A 25,510-nucleotide genomic window follows, 5' to 3' on the forward strand; every position below is an offset into this window, starting at 1 on the left:
TGTTGTAATTGAGTCTTGATTGTTGTTCACTCATTTTCGCATGGGATCGACCGTCAGGGTGACTGACTATAAGGCTCAACCCTGACCATGGCATGTGAGCTGTGGCTTCTTCTGCAGATCCTTGCTTATAAGACTCCTCTTCAGCTAGCCTTTAGTTGGTTATTCAGGGTGATTGTTTTCCCAGTTTATAATTTTGGTCCTAGGAGGAGGTAGGTACAAGATGTATCTACTCCTGAAAACTCCATGCATTTTTTAAAACTACTGATGTCACTATATCATAATATTTGAAATGAGTATATTGTAGACAATGTATAGTTGGTTCGTTTTTTAAATTCACTGTGCCTATTTTATTTAATCTATTTGTACCATTACATTTTTTGCAATTATTGATACATTAGGACTTTAGTATGTGATGTGTCAATTTTTCTGTTTTTTATTTCTCTCTTTTCTGACCTTATGGTTTACTTGAACATGTTTTAGTATACTATTATCTTTACAGTGTTTTTGAGTGTGCCTTTTTTGTTTTATTTATTTTCTTTTTATTTTTAAAAGATTTTATTTATTTATTTTTAGAGAGAGTGGAAGGGAGGGAGAAAGGGAGAGAATCATCAATATGTGGTTGCCTCTCATGAGGCCCCCATCTGGGAACCTGATCTGCAGTCCAGGCATGTGCCCTGACTGGGAATTGAACCAGCGACCCTTTGGTTCTCAGGCTGGTGCTCAATCCACTGAGCCACACTAGCTAGGGCAGCCTTTTTTGTTTTAAATGGTTGCTCTAGGGAATACAGTAGACATATATTACTTATTACAGTTTACAAGTTTAGACATTATACCACTTAAAGTTTATTGCGGAAATTTCAGCCAAATTATTTAAATTCTTTAACTCTCCCCCATTTACAACTTAGTATTCTTAAATATTACCTCTACATACATTGAGAACCACATCACACAGTGTTATTTTGGTTATTTTGACTTCAACAGTCTAAAAGAATTTTTAAAAATGGAAGAGGAACAGTGGTATACTTTATTTGCCCATGCATTTGTTTCATTGTTTTTTTCTTTATTTCAGCTTTGTCTGATGTTAATAAAGCTACTCCAGCTCTCTTTTTATTAGTGTAAAAATGATACTTTTTCCAACCTTCTAACCTATTGTCTCTTTATATTTAAACAGTTTACTTTAGGTAGCATATAGTTGAGTATTTAAATTTGACAATCTCTGTCTTTTAATTGGGAATTTTAGACCAATTACATTTAATGTGATTGTTGATATTTTTGGATATGAACATACCATCTTTGTTATTTGTTTTTCTTTTTATCTGTCATTTTTATTCCTGTTTCCTTTTTTCTGCCTTATTTCAAATTGAGTATTTTGTGTGTGTATGTGATTCCATTTTATTTCCTTTGTTGTCTTATTAACTGTTACTCTGTTTTATTCTCTTACTGATAACTTTGGGATTCATAGTATATGATACATGTTTAATTTATAGTCTATGTCAAGTAGTAATATCATACTATTTATACATATAGTAAAAGTGTATCACAACAATGCCATCATTTCATTGTACAAGATGTTGATCTTTGTACTTCTGTTTTTATAGTTTGCATTGATATATATTGTAAATATCAAAGTATATTCTATTTATTTTGCTTTTAGTTAATTAACATCAGTCATCTCACATTTATTATTTTTTAGTGAGAACATTTAAGTTCTCTTTTAGCAGATTTCAGTTACAGTAGTCCCTCTATATCACGGTTCACTTATTGTGGCCTCACTGTATCACAGGATTTTTAAAAATATTATATTTAATTATTTATCGCGAATTTTTTGCTATATTGTGGGATTTGCGGTACCATATACGTATGTTGTTAAAGTCACGTAGGTTTAAGAGTGTAGAATAAATGTAAGGTTCCTACTTCACGGGGGGGGGGGGTCTAGAATGTAATACCCGCGATAAGTGAGGGAATACTGTACACAATATAGTGTCATTCACTGTACTCATTATGTTATATACATTAGATCCTCACACCTTATTGATCTTTAGCGTCTTTCTATTTCCTGCACTCCTCAGCCCCAGTCAACCAACCACTTTTCTACTCTTGTGTGTCTTTTCTATAGTCCTTTAAAAAAAATGTGGTAAAAAATATATAACATAAAATTTGCCTTTGTGACCACTTTAAAGTGTATAATTCATTGGCATTAATTTTATTCACAAAGTTTTATATCTATTAACATTATATATTACCAGAATTTTTTATCGTTGCCAAACTGAATCTCTGTACCCATTAAATAATAACTCTCCCTTCAGGTGGTAACCACTATTCTACTTTCTGTGTCAATGAATTTGCCTATTTAAGTTACCTGACTTACGAAGAATCATACACTTGTCGTTTTGCATCTGGTTTGTTTCACTTAGCACAATGTTTCACTTGTCCATGTTGTAGAATGTATCAGAACTTCATTCTTGTTTATGGCTGTACTACAGCTGTAGTACATTTTGTTTTCCATTTGTAGGTTAAAGAATACTTAGCTTACATCTGACTTTTGTCTATTGTTATTAATGCTGCTATGAACATGCACATACAAGTTTCTGTTTGAGTCCCTGAGTCAATTTATATTCTCCCTCATATTTACCATTTCTGGTGGTCTTCATTCCTTTGTATAAATCTAGTATCATTTTCATTCTTGTAGGTCTTTTAACAGTTTTTATATCTCAAGTTTGTTCTTGATGAATTTTTCAACTTTTGTATGTGTGATAAATTCTGGATCTCTCCCTCCTTCCCATTCTCCTATAAAGATATTTTTGCTGAGTATAGAATTTTAGGTTGAGTTTGTTAAAAATTTCAGTACATTAAAAATATCATCCCATCTTTTATGATGAGCAAGTTGTTTGTTTCTCAGTTTGTGCTGTGTCTTCTTTGTCTGACTGTCTAAAATGTTCTTTTTATTGTTGGTATGTGTACATTGTGTGGTATTAGGGTGTGTTAGGGGCAGTTTAAGTGTGCATGTATGGTGTATGGGGTGGTATGTTTTTATATTTTGTGGAGGTATTTGTATATGCATGCTTTTTTGTGTGGAGGCATTTTATGTGTATTTTGTGAGGACAAGTTTGTGTCTGCTGTGTAGAGATGGGTTTGCATGTGGTGGTGGCTTTGTATGTTCTGAAGGGGCAGTTTTTCTGTGTGCTTTGTTTTGTAGGTCTGGTATTACAATGTCTTACCTGGTCATTGTTGTCTTTATGTTTATTTTGATTATGAATATATGGGGTGTAGACTTTTTTAGTAATTAAAATATATTTTTTAATAATTTACTTATTTATTTATTTTTAGAGGGGAAAGGAGAAAGAGAGGGAGAGAAACATCACTGTATGGTTGCCTCTCACTCGTGCCCCCAACTGGGGACCTGACGTGCAACCTAGTTACGTGCCCTGACTGGGAATCGAACCAGTGACACTTGGTTCACAGGCCAATGCTCAATCCACTGAGCCACACCGGCCAGGGTTTAAAATATTTTTATCTATCCCATTATTTCTGTTTTTTTCTCTGTCTTTAAAAAAAATTTATTGCATCTTTTTGTTGATTCTTTTTAAAATCTTGTTTCACCTTTTTTCTCTTTAATATTTTAGTATATGTATGTTTATTTCTCTGGTTGTGCTCAAAATTTTAAAATGCAGTTTTACTTTAGACTTCAAAAATTAAAATATTTTCCTCCTCCCACATTAAAGAATTTAGAACACTTTAGCTCTGACCACTTCCCTCCCCAAATAGTACTTTTGTTTTCTAATATTTCAAGTCTGACTTTTTAGAAATCTCACAACTTATACACCCCATTTTTTCCTAAACAACACATTTAGAAAAAAACATTTAACACATTTTAAAAATTAACTATATTTACCATGTTATAACCTTCCATGTCAGATTGTGCTTGTAGAAATATTCCTTTAGAGTAAATTCTCACTGGTAAATTCTCTTGGTTTTTACCTGTAAACTATTTAGCTCTAGTTCACAATTCTAGGTTGACAGGTTTTTCTCTATGCACTTTGGAAATAATATTCCACCATACTGTTGCTTTCAAGGCCTGCTATCTTGGAGCTCTTCATTTTTCATGGTATGTGGAATTAAGAATCTGTCTGCTATAATTCCCATTATTCTTTAGACAGTATTTTAATGAGTTTTGAAGGGAGGCTTGTAGAGGTATTCAGTGTAGATATGTAACTAATTTATATGTATAGATATTTATTTAGTTCTGTTTACTGAGAAATGTTATGACTTACTAGGCCTAAGAATTTCACATCTTAGAGTATTCAGGTGATGCTAATGCTGCTGCTCTTGTGAATAAACTTTGAGAACTACTGGACTAGATGATGTCTTGATTTCTAGCTTTGAATCTTTTACCTTTGATAGGGAATTATCTGGCTTGGTGATCATTTTATTAATACTTAATATGATAAAAGTGCTATGACAGTTTTTTTTATTACCTAAGTAGCTGGTTTAAAGTCACTGCATTAATGTAATCTTTTATTTTAGTGATCATTCAGGATATGTTCGACCAGTACCAGTGCCACGCAGTTTAAATAGTGATATTTCCTATTTTGGTGTTGGGGGCAAGCAGGCTGTTTTCTTTGTTGGACAATCAGCCAGAGTGAGTAAAATTTCTTATAAATGAAAGTGGATCAAAATATTTTGAGGCTGATTCTGTCTAAATGTGTTAATCAGTGTAACTTTTAGGAATTTTTAAAGTATTCTCTTTAATATTTAACAGATGATAAGCAAACCTGCAGATTCCCAAGATGTTCATGAACTTGTGCTTTCTAAAGAAGATTTTGAGAAGAAGGAGAAAAATAAAGAATCAATATATAGTGGATATATTAGAAACAGAAAGGTATACTACATTTTAACTCATTAATTGTCAATGTATTTAGATGGATGATAGAAGAAGTTTTTTTTTTCCTAATTCTATCTAAGATATTAATGTTGCTTTAAAAAACGTAAAGGTATGGAATTTTCAGGTTAAATTATTTTATTCTTTTTTCTTTAATCATGTGAATAGCGAAAGTGGTCATCATATATATGGTTTCTCAGGCTGGAAGTCTGCGGACAATAAGTTTTTCATAAAGCTGAGTAAGTTTTTTAGAAATTTTGTTCATAAGATTGTAAACGTTTTTCCTTGCGCTGAGTTAGAGTTTTTAAATCTTTGTGGCATACTAAGCACAGAACTAGAGTAGAAAACAGTGATAGGATAATAGACTTTTAGGAAATCAAAGAAATGAGCTGTTTGTTTCTGTTCTACATTTGCTTTGATTCCCATTTTAATAAACAGAATGTCATTAATTTTGAATCTTGGTCATGTACATGGTATTTATTGGATTCATTAAATATTTCTCCATTTGTAATGCTTTAGAATTTTTAGTTTTAAAGTATTTTAAAGTGATTTTGAGATTTTTAAGAATTCTTTTCTGATTCTAAAACCAGTTGAAGAAATTTCATAGGGAAATATAAAGAAGTAAAAATAGTTTCAAATGCCAGGAAAAGGTACTTAATGTTTAGTTGAATTTTCTTCCAGTCTGTTTTTAATTATATAGTTATAGTTTGAGCCCACATTTTTAAAATTAACATTTTGAGTATTTCTCCGTGTTATAAATTACTTTGGTACACAACACTCTTTAACTGGCTTCATAGTATTTCTTGAGCTGAATGTGCTGTAACTTCACTATTCTGTTGAATATATATAATTATATGTACAGTAGTCCCTCTCTATATCACGGTTCGCTTATCGCGGCCTCACTGTATTGCAGGATTTTTAAAAATATTATATTTAATTATTTGTGGATTTTTCGCTATATCACGGGATTTTGCGGTACTATATACATATGTTGTTAAAGTTACGTAGGTGTAAGAGTGTAGAATATGTTTAAGAACATAAGTAGTGTTTATAAAAGTGTGGAAAAGGTTAATAAGGGAGTGAGGTTAGTTAAGGGACTGGGAACGGTTTTTAAGTGTATGGGAAGGGTTTATAAAGCCCTAAAATACATACAAATACTAAAATAAAAGTAAGGTTCCTACTTCGCAGATTTTCACCTATTGCGGGGACATCTAGAATGTACACAATAAGTGAGGGAATACTGTATATGTAACTTATGTTTAATTTATATAATTATAAAGACACCACTATGAATATCTTTGCATAACACTTTACCTGAATTATAACTTTTTTGGTATAGATTTATCAGAATTTTAATAGCTGTTACATATTGTGAACTTTATAAATGTTCACAGTATATATTACAAAACCACTTTTCTGAAAGGTTGAGCCTAAAGCAAATATACTCCCAACAATAGTACATGGAAGTGCCTATTTGATTATTTTCTTATTTTTAAAAAATTGGGGGAGGCAGCAAAATGTTGACAATTTGGTGGGTAAATATACCTTTTCTTTCATTGCTAGTGAGCTGAATTTTTTTTTGTTTATTAATTATTTTTTTTTCTATAACTTAACATTCTCCTCTGTCCAAGAAATTTCTTCATTTTGTTTATCTCACTTCTTTCTTTTTAAAATTGTTGCATTTATTTAACAATTTACATATCTTAATATATTTGCATAGCAGTATTTCATTTTATCTTTTCCATATTACCTTACCATCACAAAGTGCTTTGAAGTATATTAGTGGAACTATTATTTACCATGTTAAAACTGGTGGAAAATTAGGAATTGAGAATTTAAGTGATTTTTCAAAACTATATACATATAATAATGCTTGGTTTTAACTGAGGTCTCTTGGTTCATCCTTTCTGACAGCTTTTCCTGTATTTTGTGCTTAAGTTCATCCCCGCAAACATATATAGGTACTAATAGGATCTTTATTTCTTCCTGACCTGTCTTTTCCAGCCTACTCTTTTTTTTTTTTGACTCCTCCTATATTCCTGACTTATTGGCACTTACAACAATGTTTATGGGGTTGGCAGCTTGATATAACCAGCAGTCTTGCTTCTTCTCTCTCTGTGTATTTGTATGTACTGCATATATGTGTGTGTGCCACTTAATGTCAACAATTCTCAATCTGTTTCTTGCCAAGTGTTTTTTCTCTTAACATTGAGACACTGGTTTATTTCATTTGTTATAATGCTCTCCAGGTTCATCCAAGCTGTTGCAGAGGGTAAAATTTCTTTCTTCTTAAGGGAAATAAGCCAGTCAGAGAAAGACAAGTACCAGATGGTTTCACTCATATGGAGAATGTAATGAACAAAATGAACTAGCAAGCAAAATAAAGACATAATCATAAAGAGCAGGCTTAAAGCTATGGGAGCTTATGGGGGTGGGATTGAGCAAAAAAGGAAAAAAGAGAAAGAACTCATTTACAAGGACAGCAGTGGGGTGATTGCGGGGGGGCAGGGAGTGGTGGAGGAGTGTATGGGGGCATAAATGGTGATGGACAGAGACTTGACTTGGGATGGTAAACACACAATACAGTGTACAGATGGTGTGCTGTAGGATTACGCACCTGAAACCTGTTTAATTTTGCTAACCAGTATCACCACAATAAATTCAATAAAAAGGAAAAAATAAAAGTACATGAAAAGGAGAGACTACTTTTGAAAGCATTGTCAATAAAATTGTGTATTAAAAAAAAGATTGAGGCACTGAATCAGGCTAGACTCTCTCTAAAGGAAACATTGTTTTAGGTACTTTAAACAGAAGAGGATTTAATAAAGGAAATTAGTTGCTTATATGATTATTGGAAGGGCTGAAGGAATGAACTCTAGACTGAGCCTTTTAGAATGATACCAGAACACCCCAAACTGACCTTCAAGGGATACTGCAGTATATGCTATAATCACATAGGCTGAGGAACCACTCCATAATTTGGAATTCAGAAACACACTGCCTTATCTGTGATCCAGGAGTTGGAAAGGCCTTACTGTCAGTGTTGCATTAGCACTGGAATACAGAATTTCTAGACATAATCGGTGCTGTATTAATGTTGACACTTAAAGTTGGAACCAGGATAACAGTTGTTTCAGTACTTTTCATAACAGAAAACCTTCAAGGAACTTCAGGAAGTGACCACTGTTTCAAATATCCCTTGTAAATCTTTGGCTAGTGCTTTTAATTGCTGAAACATAATTTGTATCCACAACCCAAAATGTAAGGCAGTTGAGAAAATAGGCATTTTTGGCTTTCCATACTCTGGAGCCAGAAGGGGACAGTAAAAACTGGTGTAAATAAGTCGCTGAGTACCAACTGATCTTATCTAGCACACTCATTTCCAGTTTCAACTATTGGGTTGACCAAAAAGTAGGTTTTTTTTTCATAAAATAAAAGACACATTTTTCATTTTCACACACAAGTTTATTGATTTTGGTATTTTCAGTATGTCAGCTATCTCCCGTTATTGGCTTCTAGTGGGTAGATGCCAGGGGTGCTGCTAAACATCTTCTGGTGCATGAGGCAGCAAAGAATTATTTGGCCAGAATTGTCAATAACACCAAGACACTTTGCAAACCACTTAAAAAAAAAGATTTTTACATTTATTTTTTGAGAGAGGGGAAGGAAGGGAGAAAGAGAGAGAAACATCAATGTGTGAGAGAGACATCAATCCGTTGCGTCTTGCATGCCCTCAACTGGGGACTTGGCCTGCACCCTAGCCATGTACCCTGACTAGGAATTGAACCAGCGACCTTTCAGTTTGCAGGCCAGCACTCAATCCACCTACCTACACCAGCCAGGGCTGCAAACCACTTTTGATATGTTCAATCAGTCACAGCACCTTCTCCATACACTATACAAATCTTTTTTTGGATTTCAGTTATGTTTTTACCTTTCTTGAAATAAGAAAGCAAAGTATTAAAGAAGCTGCACAAATTTTTTTTTTTTTTTTTTTAAATGCACGCTGATATGACAGCTGTTACAATACAGTCTAACAGTTGTTTTGGGTCAAGATGGTGGGGTAGGCAGACGTGGCTCTCCTCTTTGCACAATCACATCAAAATTACAGCTAAAATATAGAAAAACCGTCAGCCAGAATTGTCAGAAATCGAGTTGAATGGAGGTCTAACACGGAATTAAAGAAACCACATTCATTGAGACAGAGCCAGCAAGATGGTGCCATATCTGAGACTCCATCAATCTGGCTAACACTGTATGACCCCTATTGGAGATCCCCAAGGACACCATCCCATTGAAATTTTGGGTCCACCCATACGGCTTTTTCATGTGAATGGTTGGTCTTGGCTCATACTTCACAACTTCCTAAATTCTATCAAATAAGCAACAGCTGGCCTTAGTAAGTTCCAGGCTTGGCATTAGCAGCAGCCAGCTTAGATTCACAGCTTGGCTTCACCTGGGAGCCTCCAAGCCCAGCTCAAGAAGCAGCTATCTTAGATTGCTTTAGAGCTCAGATAGGGTGACCCCAGGCAAAATACAGGTAGGGACTGACCTTGGCCTGCACCACCCAGAAAACTTCAGGGCCAGTGCACACAGTGGACAGTTACAGACCACGGCGGAACACCACCACCCTGCCCCTGCACAGCTGATCCTCCATGGAAGCCAGAGGTTGGTGGTCTGTGGTCATAGTCAGTTCTTGCAGCTGATTGGCCTAGGTAAATCCCTCCCATTGACCTGCCAATAACAACCAAGGTTCAACTACAAAAGGAGAGTGTACTCAGCCCACACAAAGAGTGCGCTTTGAGTACCCAGCTTGGGTGAGCAGGGAGGCTGTGCCACTACAGGACACCTATTACATTAGGCCACACTGCCAAGACACAGAGTCAAAGCAGCTCTATCCAGTACACAGAAACACAGGGAGGCTCCCAAATTGAGGAGGCAAAGAAACATGGCCCAAATGAAAGAACAGAACAACACTCCAGAAAAAGAGCTAAGCGAAATATAGATAGCAAACCTATCAGATGTAGAGTTCAAAACACTGGTGATAAGGATACTCAAAGAAATGATTGAGTATGGCCACAAAATGAAGTAGTGAAGGTTACACAAAGTGAAATAAAGAAAAATATACATGGAGCCAACAGTGATGGGAAGAAAGCCAGGATTCAAATCAACGATTTGGAACAAGAAGAAGAGGAAAACATTCACTCAGAACAGAAAGAAGAAACAGGAATTGAGAAAAACTAACTGAGCATTAGGAACCTCTTGGACAAGTTTAAACATGCCAACTTCCAAATCATAGGGGTGCCAAGAGAAGAGGAAGAGCAAGAAATTGAAAATTTATTTGAAAAAATAATGAAAGAAAACTTACCTAATTTGGTGAGGGAAATAAGCATACCAGTCCAGGAATCACAGAGAGTCCCAAATAAGTTGAACCCAAAGAGGACTACATCAGGACACATTATAATTAAAATGCAAAAGGTTCAAGATGAAGAGAGAATCTTAAAAGCAGCAAGACAAAAGAAGAGTTACCTACAAAGGAGTTCCCGTAGGACTGTCAGCTGATTTCTGAAAAGAAGCTTTGCAGGCAAGAAGGGGCTGGCAAGAAGTATTCAAAGTATTCAAAGCAAGGACCTACAACCAAAATTACTCTTTTTCCAGCAAAGCTATCATTGGAATGGAAGGGCAGATAAAGTGCTTCCCAGACAAGGTAAAGCTAAAGGAGTTCATCATCACCAGGCCATTATATGAAATGTTAAAGAGACTTATTTAAGAAAAAGAAGATGAAAACTATGAACATGACAGACACAACTATCAACTACAATCTAAAAAATAAAAACAAGAAAACTAAGCAAAGAACTGGAACAGGAACAGAATCATAGATACGGGGATCATTTGGAGAGTTATCAGCTGGGGGAGGGGAGAAATGGAGATATGTTGCAGGGCTTAAGAAGCATAATTGGTAGGTACAAAGTAGACGGGGCTTTTCAGAATAGTATAGGAAAGGGTGAAGCCAAAGAACTTACCTTCATGATGCTTGGACATGAATTAAGATGGGGAGAGATTGCTTGAGGGAAGGGGGTACTGGATGGAGGGGGGCAAAGGGGAAGAAATTGTGACAACTGTAACAGCATAATGAATAAAATGCACTTTAAAAATTGTTTCCGATGAAGTTAAAGACAACTAAGTGCTACTAGAGCTATCGTAGGGAAAAAATAACAGATTTTTTTGCCAACCCAATAGTTGAGTGTGTATCTTTATAAGTTTTTAGTATGTGGCAACATACCTAGTTTATGTATGCTTGCAATTTTTAACACATATCTAGACTAATAGTAAAAGTTGAGAAGTTTATAATATTTATCCTCCTACATTCCCCCTTCTCTTCTCCCCACTTCCCTTCTGCAAGCTGTAGGTGTATTCTGAAAGTGGGCTGGGGCCTGGGATAATTTTACCCTCTTTCATTAAACACAAATGCCTCTGTGCTAAGCCAGCCGAGTTCAGGCTTCATCCTAGTTTTCTTGAACAAGGAGGGCTGGGCATTGGTCTTGACCAAATTAAGTGGTAGGTATCCCAAGCCAGGATTCTTGCACCCTACGGTAAGTGTCTTTGATTTTTTCCAGCCTTATAAATTTTGTATTTATTTTTCTTTACTTTTTCTTCATGATTCTAAAATTGGGTTAGCATTATGGTAGGATACTCCTTTATGTTTGCCAGTTTAGCAATCTGTGTAAGTTTCTGTCCTCTCTGCATTGTTTGTCACACATTCAGCTGATATGTATTGGGCCATTTTTCTCCAAAAGGTTTTGGAAGCCTGTATTTGAAGCTATCCAAATCAGTCACAAGAGATGTTATTTCTATAATTACAGTTAAGGTGCATGTAATATGTTTTATTTATATTCATTCTTGCAGCCATCTGATTCTGTTCACATTACAAATGATGATGAAAGATTTCTACATTGTCTTATCTCAGAAGAGAAAGAAAAAGATAGCTTTACTGCTGTGGTTATCACAGGGGTACAGTCAGAACACATACAGTACTTGAAAAATTATTTCAATCTTTGGACCAGACAATTAGCGTAAGTAATTATTTTATACTTGATTCATAACATGTTTCTACTTTTTTAAAAACAAAAATATTACAGCTGTATTGAAGCTTTTTGGTTGTCTGCTTTGTTCCTGTCTCGTTTTCTTCCCTTCAGTACAGTAATCAGCACTCTGTCACCAATAAAGTGGTTCTCTAAACTGTAATATTTATTGGTCACCTGTAATGTATTGGTCAATACTTGAGGCACAGGCATTTTGACACCAATGATGAAATTTAAAATAAACCAGAATTTATCAAATTCAGTGCCATCATTTCCATAGCCTCCTTTTGTGCTTCTCTTAAAGGACCTTTTTCATAATCTTCCATGCCATATATTTTACTTTTTGTCTGCCTTCCCCCCAGTGAAATGTCATTTTTTATGTGCTGCTGTATACCCAGTGTGTCCTATTACATAGTAGAGATTCTATAAGTGTTTATCAAATGAATGCAGCAAGTCCGGTAATGTGAAAAAAAGTCTGTGTGCCTTTATGACATTAGTAATACTGAAAAGAAATCTTTGTTAATCTTTCTATTCCAGGAAGTCTTTTAGGGAGTATATATTCCATTATCTTCAATTAGAGGAACATTTATTTAACGCCTCTAACCCAGTAATTTCAACCAATGTGCTGCAAAAAATTTTAAAACATGCAATACGCAAGTAGTTAGGGGCACTGATCTCTTTTCCCTTAGATTGTCACATTTAAAAAAAAGACAGCCAACACAGCAATAGCTGTCTGGTGGGAATGAATCAGAATTTTACATATTTTTTTTTTTTTGTCAGATGAGCAAAAAATATACTTTAACTATAGTTTTTGGTGTGCTGCAGGATTTGAGTAATTAGTTATGTGTGCTGTGAGATGAAAAAGGTTGAAAATTGCTTCTGTAAGTCTCTTCTCTGTAGCTGTATAGTATAGAGCATTTGCTAGATTGTTTCCTTAATTTGTAGTAGTATGAATTACTGAGTCTTGCAAAAACGGGTACATCTGCAAAAACAAAATTCATGTTTTTGGAAAAAGTACCTTTTCACATTTACCCAAAAGGCTATCACACTTAATTTGGGAGTTTCTATTTTATACATAAATATATATTAATAGAGTTAGAATTTTTGGGGGGGGGGGAATTTTCCCTATGAATATTGATGCGTATTGGTCCTGTAACCCAAAAGTTTTAAATAGACAGGAATATATTTTTCTAAGTACATATTTTATAGGCTGTGTTATAATTATTTTTCTTAATGGAAGGAACTTAGAGTACATAACATATAATTAGGACATACTCCTTGTCTTACAATGAATAACATACAGATTTACCATTCTTTGAAAGTCACTAAGCTATTTATAGTACTCTCTTAATGTATAGTTGTAACTTTGATTATAATGTTAACACTTGAGGTGTCTGAATAAAGATTTCAAGATTTTAATGATTTCCTTTTTCAGTATTTTAAACAGTAGCTAGGATAATTAATTATTTTTTAAAATTAAAATTCATAAGGAAGGAATATTGCAAAGTCCTATGTGAGGAGTAACTACAGATCTGAAATGTTTTAGCCCTGAATATAGTGTCACCAAAATATAGTCACTTTTAACCTTTATTTAAAAATAAAGTAGTGGTTTAAAAATGAAATGGTGGTTTTCAGTGGGATAATATTGAATTCATTAGTTTTGTTTGGGCAATTTTAGGATAAGATTTTTTAGTGCTATAGGAGATGAGCAATGAGAGTTACAGAATGATATTCTCAGGTTGTGCAGATAGCTTAAAGATATCTGATTCTATATACTCCCTGATATTTGAGTGCTTGATATTCCTGACAAGTAGAATCATAGCCTCTTGCCTCTAATATTTTTTTGAATTATACTTCTTGGAAGTATAAAGTATGTGAGGTTTGAAGTAGGAAAGGCTTGGATTGAAGCCTCCCTTCTCCCAATTTCTTAAGTTCTGTGACCTTAGGTAAATTATATAATTGTCTTGTCCCCCAATTTCTATATGTATAAAATGTGTAGTAATACCTGCATCTCAGGATTGTTTTTACCTTTAAATAGAATATTATGTTTTAAAATACTGGATATAGTACCTAGTAGGTATTGTCAAATAGTAGTTAAATTTTGTTTGATAGAAGAATATATGATCTGTAATTAAATGGAAATTAAGATTATAAAGTTACTCTTCTATGTTTTAGGCATATTTATCATTACTATATTCATGGCCCCAAAGGAAATGAAAAATCTGCATCAAAAGAAGTCGGACCTTTCAACAACATTGATATAGAAGTAAGATAAAATTCCTTCTTCAAATTTTATGAATTGTTAGGTATATCTTCCAGTTCCAAGTGACTCTGGATAAGAAAATTCAGTCAATAAATAAACAACTTCTCCTTTTTACCAAAGTTCTTTTGTAGTTTGATGTCCAAGTAAAGAGATAATTTCTAGATGTGTTTTTCTGCCATCTTTGTTTACCGTAATTTCTTTTTTCTCTGTCTTTTATGGAGATATGAACTGTTGCTGCGTGTTATGTCTTAAAGCAGAGAGGAAAAGGGACATAAATAGTTTCCCTTTTGTTCTCAGAAGTCTTATGATGGCGAAGTAAGATTTAGAGTCATGAACCTTGGTTCCTGTGGCTTAGTGGATTGAGTGCTGGCCTGAGAAGCTGAAGGTCGCTGGTTCGATTCCTAGTCAGGGCACATACCTGAGTTGTGGGCCAGGTTCCCAGTTGGGTGTGTGTGAGAGGTGACCCATTGATGTGCCTCTCAGACATTGATGTTTCTCTCCCTCTCCTTCTCCATTCCCCTTTCTAAAAGTAAACAAATAAAATCTTTTGAAAAATTGATTTAGAACCACAAAAATTTGAGTGTTGGGTTCTCATCCTTGACCACATGTTAGAAAGAATTTCATGTACATCATTGTCCTACTTTCTACCTCTAGCAAGAAACCTTGAATTAAATGTACTCATGACTTTACTTTGCTCTTGCTTTGCTTACTTTCTTACTGAGATGCTACTTATAACTAACTCATAAAAAAATTTCATTTAGCTAGATGATTACTTGTATAAACAAAAATAGGTTTTGCCTATTCCTTTGTTGGGTCATAGCAGAGAATAAAAGTCACCATAGAATTTAATTATTTTTGTTTTATTTTATTTTAGATTTCTATGTTTGAAAAGGGGAAGGCACCTAAGATTGTCAACCTAAGGGACATACAAGATGACATGCAGACGTTGTATATAAACACAGCAACTGATAGTTTTGAGTTCAAAGCTCACGTTGAAGGAGACGGTGTAGTGGAAGGGATTATCCGATATCACCCTTTCTTGTACGATAGAGAAACGTACCCCGATGATCCATGCTTTCCAAGTATGTTACTTTGTTGTCTTAGCTACAAAATGTGAAGTTGTGATTTAGGGTAGTGATATGTTTCTTTTAATGATTATTATTAATTGGGCTATTACGGTTAGATAAATATTAAAACCTTTTTCCTTATACAGATCTTTTAAAGATATTAGGTATTTGTTACTTTTATAATTCTTGATTTTGTATATATTGCCTTATAGATTAGTAAAGCATCAGCTTTAAAAAATATTACATGTTCTTTTATCTTAGATTTTTTATTGAACTGAACTTTTAGCTATGTACTGCATATTAATCCTTTATATATATCCTATATTATTTTCCCCTTATCTTTGTAGGTGTTTATAAAGAAGTTTCAAATGTTTAAGTAGTCAGTTTTTTCTATGTGCTTCCTGATTTTGCCATAGTGTAGAAAATTGTAAGATTATAAGAGGATCCTGTAGTTTTTAAAAATTATTTTAGATCTTTAATACATCTGTAATCTCCTAATTTGTGTATAGGGTGACATAGGGCTTTAATATTTTCCATGTATTCATTTATTTCCTTAGCACTGAATTATATTGAATGTTATGATTTTTGAAATAGTTTGAAATACTACTTTTATAATAATATTTAGTTTTCATGTTTATGTAGATCTTGTTTCTTTACTATAGATCTAGTTTGTATTTTTATACATGAGTAATGATACTCTCTTATAGCTATATACTCTATATTGATATCTGCAGGCGAAGACACTAAGCATTTTTTTTTTTTTGAGAAAATTCTTATTTCTTAATCTTTTATTCTTCCAGATAAACTTTAGAATCACTTTGTACACTCAGAAAACTCCTGGTGGGATTATTGAGATTTCATAGATTAACAGTATTAAAATTTCTCATTCAGAATACTTCCTTAGTATATCCTTAGTGTTGCAGGTTCTGGAACCAGATTTCCTGATTGAATTACATCTCTGCCACTTTCTATTGTGTGAACTGTGACAGACTACTGCCTATTCCAGTTTTCCTTATCTTGTAAAATGGGATGAAGGGTAATAGTTCATGCCTCATAGTGGTGTCGTGAGGGTTAAATAAGAAACTGCTGTAAGTCATTATGGTCCAATGTTACTTATTCAGTGCTCATACATGTTACTGCTTGGTGGCTCTGCTTCCCATGATGTTTCTGGCCCATTTTTAATTTGCTGTTTCTAATACTTGTATGCTTGTTTAAAAAAAGATAAAGTTCTTCAAATGATTTCTTAAGAGCCAATAAATTGAGTGATTATTAGAGGGGTTCTCTAAGAGCAAAGCAGTTTGGTCTGATTGAAAGGAACTTTTACCTAGGATTCCTTGTGAGGGTTTTTTTGGGTAGAGAGCTTTATATGGGGGGAGGATGACTTAATGCCAGAATAACTGAGGTGTTGCTGTATCAATGATTATAATGTTTGATTCTATTTTATCTGGATATATGAAAAAGTATTGCTAAAATAATAAAAAGCTATGGAGAGTTGTGTTAATTATGCGTTTGATGCTTTGTAACATATTTTATAATTTTAGCTGTAACACCTGAATCTTATCTTCAAAAATTTAATAGTTTCTGTAAGATAAACTTAAATTTAGTATTATTGATTATTTGCCCAAACTAGGCAAACTTGCTGCTACTAGATAGCATAGGTTTCCCAGCTAATTTTTATGTGAGCATACACTGGTTCTGACAAAATTATGAAACCTGTTTTTCAGGTATAGGATTTATACTCCTATATTTTGGGGGAAGAGGGATTCTTCTAGGTCATAATCCCTTTGGATGTATGATTCTTTTGCTTTATAAACAGTTTTTAATGATTGCAAGCTAGTAGCTAGTGTAGCTCCTAACACAGATTGATTAGTATATAAGTAATTATTGACTTTCAAATGAGAAACACCATTGATAATGGGTAACCACTTTGGAAATCTTCCTTTGTGAGGCAAACTAAGAATAAAGCTACCTTTGGGTTTTATATAATACAGTGTTAATGATCATGAGTTTTCGTTATCATTTCTCTGAAGGAACTTTAATATTTTACTTACAGAAATTGATTTCTCAGTGATAAAAATTGCATATACTTTATAGCACTGAACATTTCATTTCACTTCCTCTTCTACTCTAGAATTAAAAGATGAAGATGATGATGATGATTGTTTTATACTTGAGAAAGCTGCAAGAGGGAAAAGGCCTATTTTTGAATGTTTTTGGAATGGACGACTAATACCATATACATCTGTTGAAGGGTAAGTTTTGATTTTTGCTGAGATGATATTGTTTTATAACCTAATCTTTTTACTAATATTTTCTTCTCTTTAAGCTTTGACTGGTGTACTCCTCCTAAGAAGAAAGGGCTTGCACCAATTGAGTGCTACAATAGAATATCTGGTGCATTATTCACTAATGACAGATTCCAGGTCAGCACAAATAAACTGACTTTTATGGATCTTGAGCTAAAATTGAAAGATAAGAACACCCTTTTTACAAGGATTTTAAATGGACAGGTATGATTTTAAATATCAAGTTTTGAATATTTCCAAATGTTCTTTTTTATGTACAAGTCACTATTTCTGTAGATTTACATGACATTTTACATACTTTTGGGTTTTTTTATTGATTGAGAGAGGGAGAGAAGAGAAACATTGCTTTGTTGTTCCACTTATTTATGCATTGATTGGTTTTTTATATGTGCCTTGACCAGGGATCAAACCCACACCTTGGTATATTGGGACAGTGCTCCAACTAACTGAGCTACCTCGCTGGGGCTACTTTTCATTTTATTTAATAAAAAGAATATGTATAAATTTTCCCTTTTGAGCATTTATGTGTTCACATTACGTACTCAAAAATTTCAAACTGGTTAGGCCATTTTGGATAAAATTTACGGTTCCTTATTAGATCTTGATATTAAGACTGTGACATGGTAAATAGAAGCTAAAGAATCATATACATTTGGTGAGGGCATGTAAGAACAATTTTATCTAACACAAGGGTTATGTTTGCATATTAATAACCAAACTGCAATTTAAATCTTAAGGGTGAAATTGAGATAAAACTGAAATACTGAGGGCTAAAAGGTGGTTTGAGACTGGTCAGTATTAAAATACATGCATTGATTGATAGAACAAGAATGATAGGTTTTTGTTTTTTGTTTTTTAGTTGAATGTAACTAGTGCAGTATTGTACCTTTATTCTATCCAAATGCTTCAGAAACTTACTTTTAGTAGTTCAGTGTTGAGTTGCCAAGAAATAGATGCATTTATTGTGAACCTAAAATTGCTGATCAGTAAATATTTAATACAATAGCATATGGTATTTATAGTTAGTTATTCCTATAAGATGTTGAAATTCATTTTGCTGTTAATAAAAGATTCCTAATGATAGATGATTAAGATACTTTTAAGAAATTATACCCTGAGAAAAGTCTTTCCTATTTAGATATAATGTACTTGGTATTAATTATCCAACATTTATTGAAGAATTTGGTTACTCCAAAAGTTATGCACAATAGATTATTTCTGTTTCTTTGTTACATTTTAAGAAATGTATTTTCTAATTTTGGAAAATTTTAAATACACAGAAAAGTTGAAAGAATATTAGAATGAGAACCCACACTCCTCACCTAGATTAACTGTCATTTGCCACACTTGTAACATGTCCTTTGACATATTACTGAATTTCTGGATTTAATTAATGCATCTGGTAATTTGGTTGATAATGAATCTTGAGACTTCTTTACATTTTAGCTTAGAAAAATTTTATCTAATGCATGGGCTCTACATTGAAGTGCAGTATAAAAATGTAGACAGATTGTCTCATTCCTAATTAATAACTGTAATATCCTGTCAAGATGACCAAGTGTCAACAGTGATTTGCTGATTCAGAAAGGAGTTGGTACCTGGGAAAAGGGTTGCGGGAAGTTTTGCCATTTTGAGCCTTTACCAAGTACATGTATTTCTCATTCAAAGCTGAAATCATTTTTAATTTTGCCCTGTTTTCATTTGGAAATAGTATAATATCAAGCAAGGTATGTAGAAAGAAATGAATTTTTGTAATTTTGTGCATTGTCTTCTGTGAAAGCATGTGATGTAGAGATTGTCTTCCCTGCTTATTCTCCTAAAGACAGGCACTAAACAATATATTTCAGCATATGTTTGAGTATAAATCTCTATACTATCTCCCAGAAGGATGAAGAATGATAAGCAATAACATTTTTAAAGTAGTATTAGAAAATACTTAGTTTTTATTTTATGATTTAATTTTTTGAATTGGTACTGTGTGTTCATTACATAATTAAAAGGAAATTTTTGTTTTGCATAGCAGGGTTTCTCGTCCTTTTTTTTCCTTATCATCTTATAAGGAACCTTTTTTCCTAATTGCTTCCAACCATGACATTTTAGTACCATAGATCTACTAGATATATGTTTATGTATTATATGTATATATACGTGTATTTTTGATACATACAAAGCTATTTTTGCTCTGTTGAGAATGTGCATGATTCATAGTGAAAAGGTCTCCACTTATACCCTTTTCTCATAGCCAGGTAGTTCTCCTCCTTTGCCACTACTGTTCATCATTTTTTGGTGTATCCTAGGATTTAAAGCAGGAAAGAAGTTTTATTGCTGGTATTGACTACTGAGACTTTGGTTCCAAGGATGATAATAAAGATTTGCTTTCTTTAGTAATGGTTTTGTTAGGAATCTAAATTTATATGGGAGAAATATCAGCAAAATATTTTAGGTTTTAGGTTTTCTAGGGTGGGTATAGGAAGGAAAAATGAAATGAATGACAAGTGTCAATGGTTGTATTTGTTTATTTCATAGAACATTTAAAAATTTTACAGGAGCAGCGCATGAAAATTGACAGAGAATTTGCTTTATGGCTCAAGGACTGTCATGAGAAGTATGACAAACAAATAAAATTTACACTTTTTAAAGGAATAATTACACGTTCTGATCTTCCTTCTAAAAAGCAGGGCCCCTGGGCCACATACTCAGCAATAGAATGGGATGGAAAAATATACAAAGCAGGACAGCTGGTAGGTTTAACTTATCTGTAGATTCAATTTTTAATAGAATTTGAAACTATATGTATTAGAAGTTTTTAAATATACTGAAATTTGGGTGACATTGGTTGGATGTATTAGAATAAAATAATAAATGTATTGATTGGCTGCTTAGGAGCCAGGGGAAAAAAAAGTTCAAACCGATTTTATTGACAATTTAACATGGTATTAAGAAACAAACAACAAACTTGTTTGTTGCCTAAGGCCTAATTAACAAGGTTTTTATTGTTTCTTGCAATAAACTTTACTTGAATGGACATTTTTTAATGTTATATTAAATTATGATTTTTAGCAAATTTTATTATCTGCCTCTTGTAAGTTATCATGCTTATTGACTGTACTGTGGAGAATGCAGAGATTTATTAGATATCCTTTGTCCTTGGGGATATTACAGCCTAAAAACAGAAATAACCTAAATATAAAAAAGTATAGGTCAGAAGGGGGTAACTGCTGAAAAGAGGATGAATAGTTCATTGTTTAGAAGGAGAGGAGAGAATTGTCTGACTTCGGATGGGTCTGGGCAACAGCAGACCCTCCATATCACCCTGCCCAGGCTCTGTAGCTTCAGCTTCACTGGAGAGGACACTCCAGAGTCATCACAAGATGTCGATTCAACACGGGAGGAGACAGATACCATGTCACTCCCGAGTCGGACTGCACAGCCATTCTCGGCGGTGCAGATAGACTCTTAAGAAGCTACACCATCGTCTCTCGAGACGGACGGCTGCCGACGACAACGACGATGGGTCTGGGAGAAGAAAGTTAGTCATGAAATTCTTTGGGCAGGAAATAGCATTTGTAAAGACCTTGAAAGAGGTAAGAGGCTCAGGTTTACACAAATTATTGCCAAGGTAGAAGGGCATCCATGCTCTTCATTAACATGAGAGTCATTGTCATATATTTAAAACCTTGGAATTGGATGCAGTCACCTAGAAGTACTGTGTGTAGCTACAGTCTTGCTTTTCTAACACTTAGGGATTAGAAAGATGCAACTGACAAAGGAGAATGCAAGGGATAAGCTGGTGAAATAGAAGTGAAGTAGGAGAATATGCTATACCTGAATCAAGTGAAGAATTATAAGGAGGGAATAATCAGCTCTGTCAGATTCTGTGTAGTGGTTGAATAAAACGCTTCCTCAAAGAGTAATCTAAACATAGATAAAGATATTAAATTCAGGGAAACAGCAAGCAGTAGAGTTGGATTCTGTATGTGTGAATAGAAATAGTTTGGAAATGAGGCTGGAAAGGTAGATTGGTGTAAAGTCTTGTAGTCCTTGTCGAGAATTTCTGAGTTGGATTAATGGAAATTATCCTTATATTTTTCAAGCTATAAGAATAAGAAATGTTATAGGCAAGTTTTGAACTAATTTATTTTAAGGAAATGATAACTTGTTGGAGTATGTAATTCACTGTTCACAGTCTGAAGCCAGATTTTATTGGGGAAAGGGTTTGAGATACTTTGGCATTTATAATAATTGGCTTTGGAGACCCTTGAAACATGCATAGCTATGCCATTTTTGTATGAAGAAGCTACTGTGTCTTTAAAAAAATATGTCATAAGTGGAGAACTTCACTGTTACAACTTTATTAGAATGCTTTTTTAGAATACATTTTTCTAATCATAGATACCTAGTTTTTTTTCCTTTGTATAAAGTGTTTCTGTGAAATAATTATATTAAACCTGTTCTTTTAGTAAATATTAAAACTAAATCCTTTTTTAAAAACTAAATATTAGGTCAAGACAGTGAAGACACTTCCTCTCTTCTATGGAAGCATAGAAAAATTTTTTCTTTATGGTGCTCACGATGGAGAAGTGTTTGCTACGGGAGGAGAGGTTCAAATTGCAATGGTAAGACAGTAAATAATACAAAATATTTATTGAAAGTCTGTTGGTACCACTTACTTTTGCTTAAATGTAAAAAGAAAGGTATACAGTATTTTGCTTGCATTTGGTTTTTCCATTGTATAAAATACTGTTAGTATAAATATTTATATTTCCTATATGGTGCTATTAATAATCTATAGAACTTAACATCTCTATGCCGAGTGTTTAACAAACATACATATATTATTGCTACTTACCACAATGATTTTGTAAAGTGCGCATTTCATCCAAGGCCCACAAATTATAAACACTAGAGACAGAATTCTATCTTAAGAGTGAATGATCTCAAACTAGAATGGGTTTTATCCCTGTACCATGCTCTTATTAATATTGGAATGGTATTTGACTAGGCCTAAGAAAGTAACATGAAAAATGGAAAGACATTGAGCTCTAATGTAATAATAATGCTATTATGATTTTTATATTTAATAAGTAAAATACATCTTTTTGGAAGAAATAAGTGAATGTTTTTCACTGAATTTGAATAGTTTTCTTTGAACGGCTGGTATAAATTTATTTAATTCAGGAACCTCGAGCACTGTATGATGAAACAAGAACTGTGCCAATTGCAAAGCTGGATAGGACAGTTGCTGAGAAAGCTGTTAAAAGATACGTAGAAGATGAAATGGCAAGGTAATTCTATTCTTAAAGAGCTTATTTTGTGTCCAAAGGGTAACTTATACTGTAAACAAATAGAAAAATCATAAGAATAGACCAATCCTGGCTCTTAATAGAAGACGTTTTGCCTGACTTTTAGTAACTACAGTGATGGTTATGGAGGTGAAAACTTTTAGATTATTAGTCATATAAAATTTCAGATTTAACCTTTCAAAATATATGATAAATATTAGTTTCTAGGTACTTTCATTTTTCTAATTAAGACCATAATTAACACAGTTTGTGAAACAATATCCTTTTTTTCCACTAGGCTCCCTGATAGCTTGGCAATAACTTGGCCTGAAGGAGATGAATTATCCCCAAATGACATTAGGTCTGCTGGAACCCCCATTGGTATGTGTTTGGTTTTTTCCTCTTTTTTTTTTTTCTCCATTTTTTTTTTCTTAATACTGAAAAGAAGGCTTTTCTTATGTTACATTTCCAATACATAAGACCATGAAAAATTAAAATACTTTTTTCTTAATATTGAGAAAAAGGCTTTTCTTATGTTACATTTGCAATACATAAGACCATGAAAAATTAAAATACAGTGTGAAGACCTAGCAGATTCATCAGATTCTTTGGGTGTAACTAAGACACTCTTACTTTAAATTTTGAACTAATAGGTGCATTAAGGATTGAAATACTGAATAAAAAGGGGGAAGCAATGCAAAAGCTTCCAGGATCAAGTCATGGAGGGTCAAAGAAACTCCTGGTTGAGCTCAAAGTTATATTACATTGTAAGTATACAAACTAATTTGGATCTTTAATATAGTCCTTAAATGTTTAATACAGTTTCTAATATCTTTTTACAATTATGGATGACCTAGCAATCTGATAGGCACATTGGATTTTAAAGTTAGAAAGTTCAAGTGTGTTATGAATAACTTCAGGTTTTTAATCAGTAATATTCTGAGGGTTTTTAAAAAACACTTGATTCTGAATTTTCCCATGTAGGTAACTGGGCTAAAATAAAAATATGGTGTATATATGTATAGAAATTTTTACTGAATAGAAATTTAGATAATCTTTAAGATGCTCCTCTTTAAGTCGAAAATACTGTGGATATGAACCTGTGGGCCAAAAGTACTTGGTTTACATAATAAGCCTGACGCACTCTTCGGTAAATAGAAAAAAACTGGGTATTATGCTCATCTTTTTTGTTTTTTAATATTTATTTTTAGAGAGAGGAGAAGGGAGGGAGAAAGAGAGGGTGAAAAATATCAATGTTTGGTTTCCTCCTGCGCGCCCCCAACTGGGGACCTGGCCTGCAACCCAGGAATGTGCCCTAACTGTGAATCGAACCAGTGACTCTTTGATTTGCCGGCTGGTGCTCAGTCTACTGAGTCATACCAGCAAGGGCTATGCTCATCTTGAATCACCTTATTTGTTAACTTTTTTGGCCATTATTGCCTTTTTTATTTTTGTATGTTTTATTGATTATGCTGTTACAGTTGTCCCAATTTCTTTTCCCTTTGCTCCCCTCCACCCAGCAACCCCTCCTTCCTTCAGCAGTTCCAACCCCCTTAGTTCATATCCAGGGTCATGTATATAAGTTCTTTGACTTTACCCTTTCCTGTACTATTCTTAACATTCCCCTGTCTATTCTGCACCCTTATGCTTCTTACTTCCTGCACCATTTTCCTCCTTCTCAGCCCTTCCGCATAACAGCTGACACCCCTCCAAATGCTCTCCATACCTATGGTTCTGTTCCCACTCTGGTTATCTGCCTAGTTTGTTTTTGTTTTTATTTTTTAGATTCTGTTGTTGATAGTTGTGAGTTTGTTGTCATTTTAATGTTCATAGTTTTGATTTTTTTTCTTAAATAAGTCCCTTTAACATTTCATATAATAATGGCTTGGTGACGATGAACTCACTTAGCTTTACCTTGTTTGAGAAGCACTTTACTGCCCTTCCATTCTAAATGTTAGCTTTGCTGGATAGAGTAATTAATCTTGGTTGTAGGTCTTTGCCTCTCATCACTTCGAATATTTCCAGCCAGTGCCTTCTAGCCTGCAAAGTTTCTTTTGAAATATCAGCTGATAGTCTTATAAGCACCCCGTTGTAGGTAACTTTCTGCTTTTTTCTTGCTACTTTTAAGATTCTCTCTTTATCCTTAACCTTTAGCATTTTAATTATGATGTGTCTTGGTGTGGTCCTCCCTGGGTCCAGTTTCTTTGGGACTCTGTGCTTCCTGGACTTGTATTATCTATTTCCTTTGCCAAATTTGGGAAGTTTTCCTTCATTATTTTTTCACATATTTCTTGCTCTTCTCCTTCTGGCACACCTATGATTCAGATGTTGGCACCTTTAAAGTTGTCCCAGAGGTTTCTAAGCCTCTCCTAATTTTTTTTCAATTCTTGTTTCCTCATGCTGTACTGGTTGACTGTTTTTTTCTTCCTTATGTTCCAAATCCTTGGTTTGAACCCTGGTTTCCTTTCCTTCAGCACTAGTTTCATGTGGATTTTCCTTCATTTCACTTAGTACAGCTTTAATTTCTTCCCTGTCATGCTTAATCTTTTCTCTCATGTCTATGAGCATCTTTATCACCAGTACTTTGAACTGTGCATCTGTTAATTTGGCTATCTCCTCATCACTCAGTTC

The 25,510-nt window shown here is 33.8% G+C and overlaps 1 protein-coding gene across 1 annotated transcript in view; it reads left to right on the forward strand.

Moving 5' to 3' along the window:
* The window catches only part of SMCHD1 (structural maintenance of chromosomes flexible hinge domain containing 1), a 156,991-nt gene that overhangs the window by 30,872 nt on the left and 100,609 nt on the right, over nucleotides 1-25,510 (forward strand). Inside the window, exons 6-17 of the mRNA XM_090285762.1 lie at nucleotides 4,525-4,639; nucleotides 4,760-4,879; nucleotides 11,786-11,952; nucleotides 14,137-14,227; nucleotides 15,099-15,306; nucleotides 17,423-17,543; nucleotides 17,618-17,801; nucleotides 20,144-20,338; nucleotides 22,100-22,213; nucleotides 22,776-22,882; nucleotides 23,178-23,260; nucleotides 23,533-23,646. Coding sequence (XP_090141888.1) covers nucleotides 4,525-4,639; nucleotides 4,760-4,879; nucleotides 11,786-11,952; nucleotides 14,137-14,227; nucleotides 15,099-15,306; nucleotides 17,423-17,543; nucleotides 17,618-17,801; nucleotides 20,144-20,338; nucleotides 22,100-22,213; nucleotides 22,776-22,882; nucleotides 23,178-23,260; nucleotides 23,533-23,646 — 1,619 coding nt within the window. The remainder of the gene's footprint in view (nucleotides 1-4,524; nucleotides 4,640-4,759; nucleotides 4,880-11,785; nucleotides 11,953-14,136; nucleotides 14,228-15,098; nucleotides 15,307-17,422; nucleotides 17,544-17,617; nucleotides 17,802-20,143; nucleotides 20,339-22,099; nucleotides 22,214-22,775; nucleotides 22,883-23,177; nucleotides 23,261-23,532; nucleotides 23,647-25,510) is intronic.

The sequence above is a fragment of the Furipterus horrens genome, unplaced genomic scaffold, assembly GCF_987537825.1.
Source record: "Furipterus horrens unplaced genomic scaffold, mFurHor1.1.pri manual_scaffold_8, whole genome shotgun sequence".
Taxonomy (NCBI): domain Eukaryota; kingdom Metazoa; phylum Chordata; class Mammalia; order Chiroptera; family Furipteridae; genus Furipterus; species Furipterus horrens.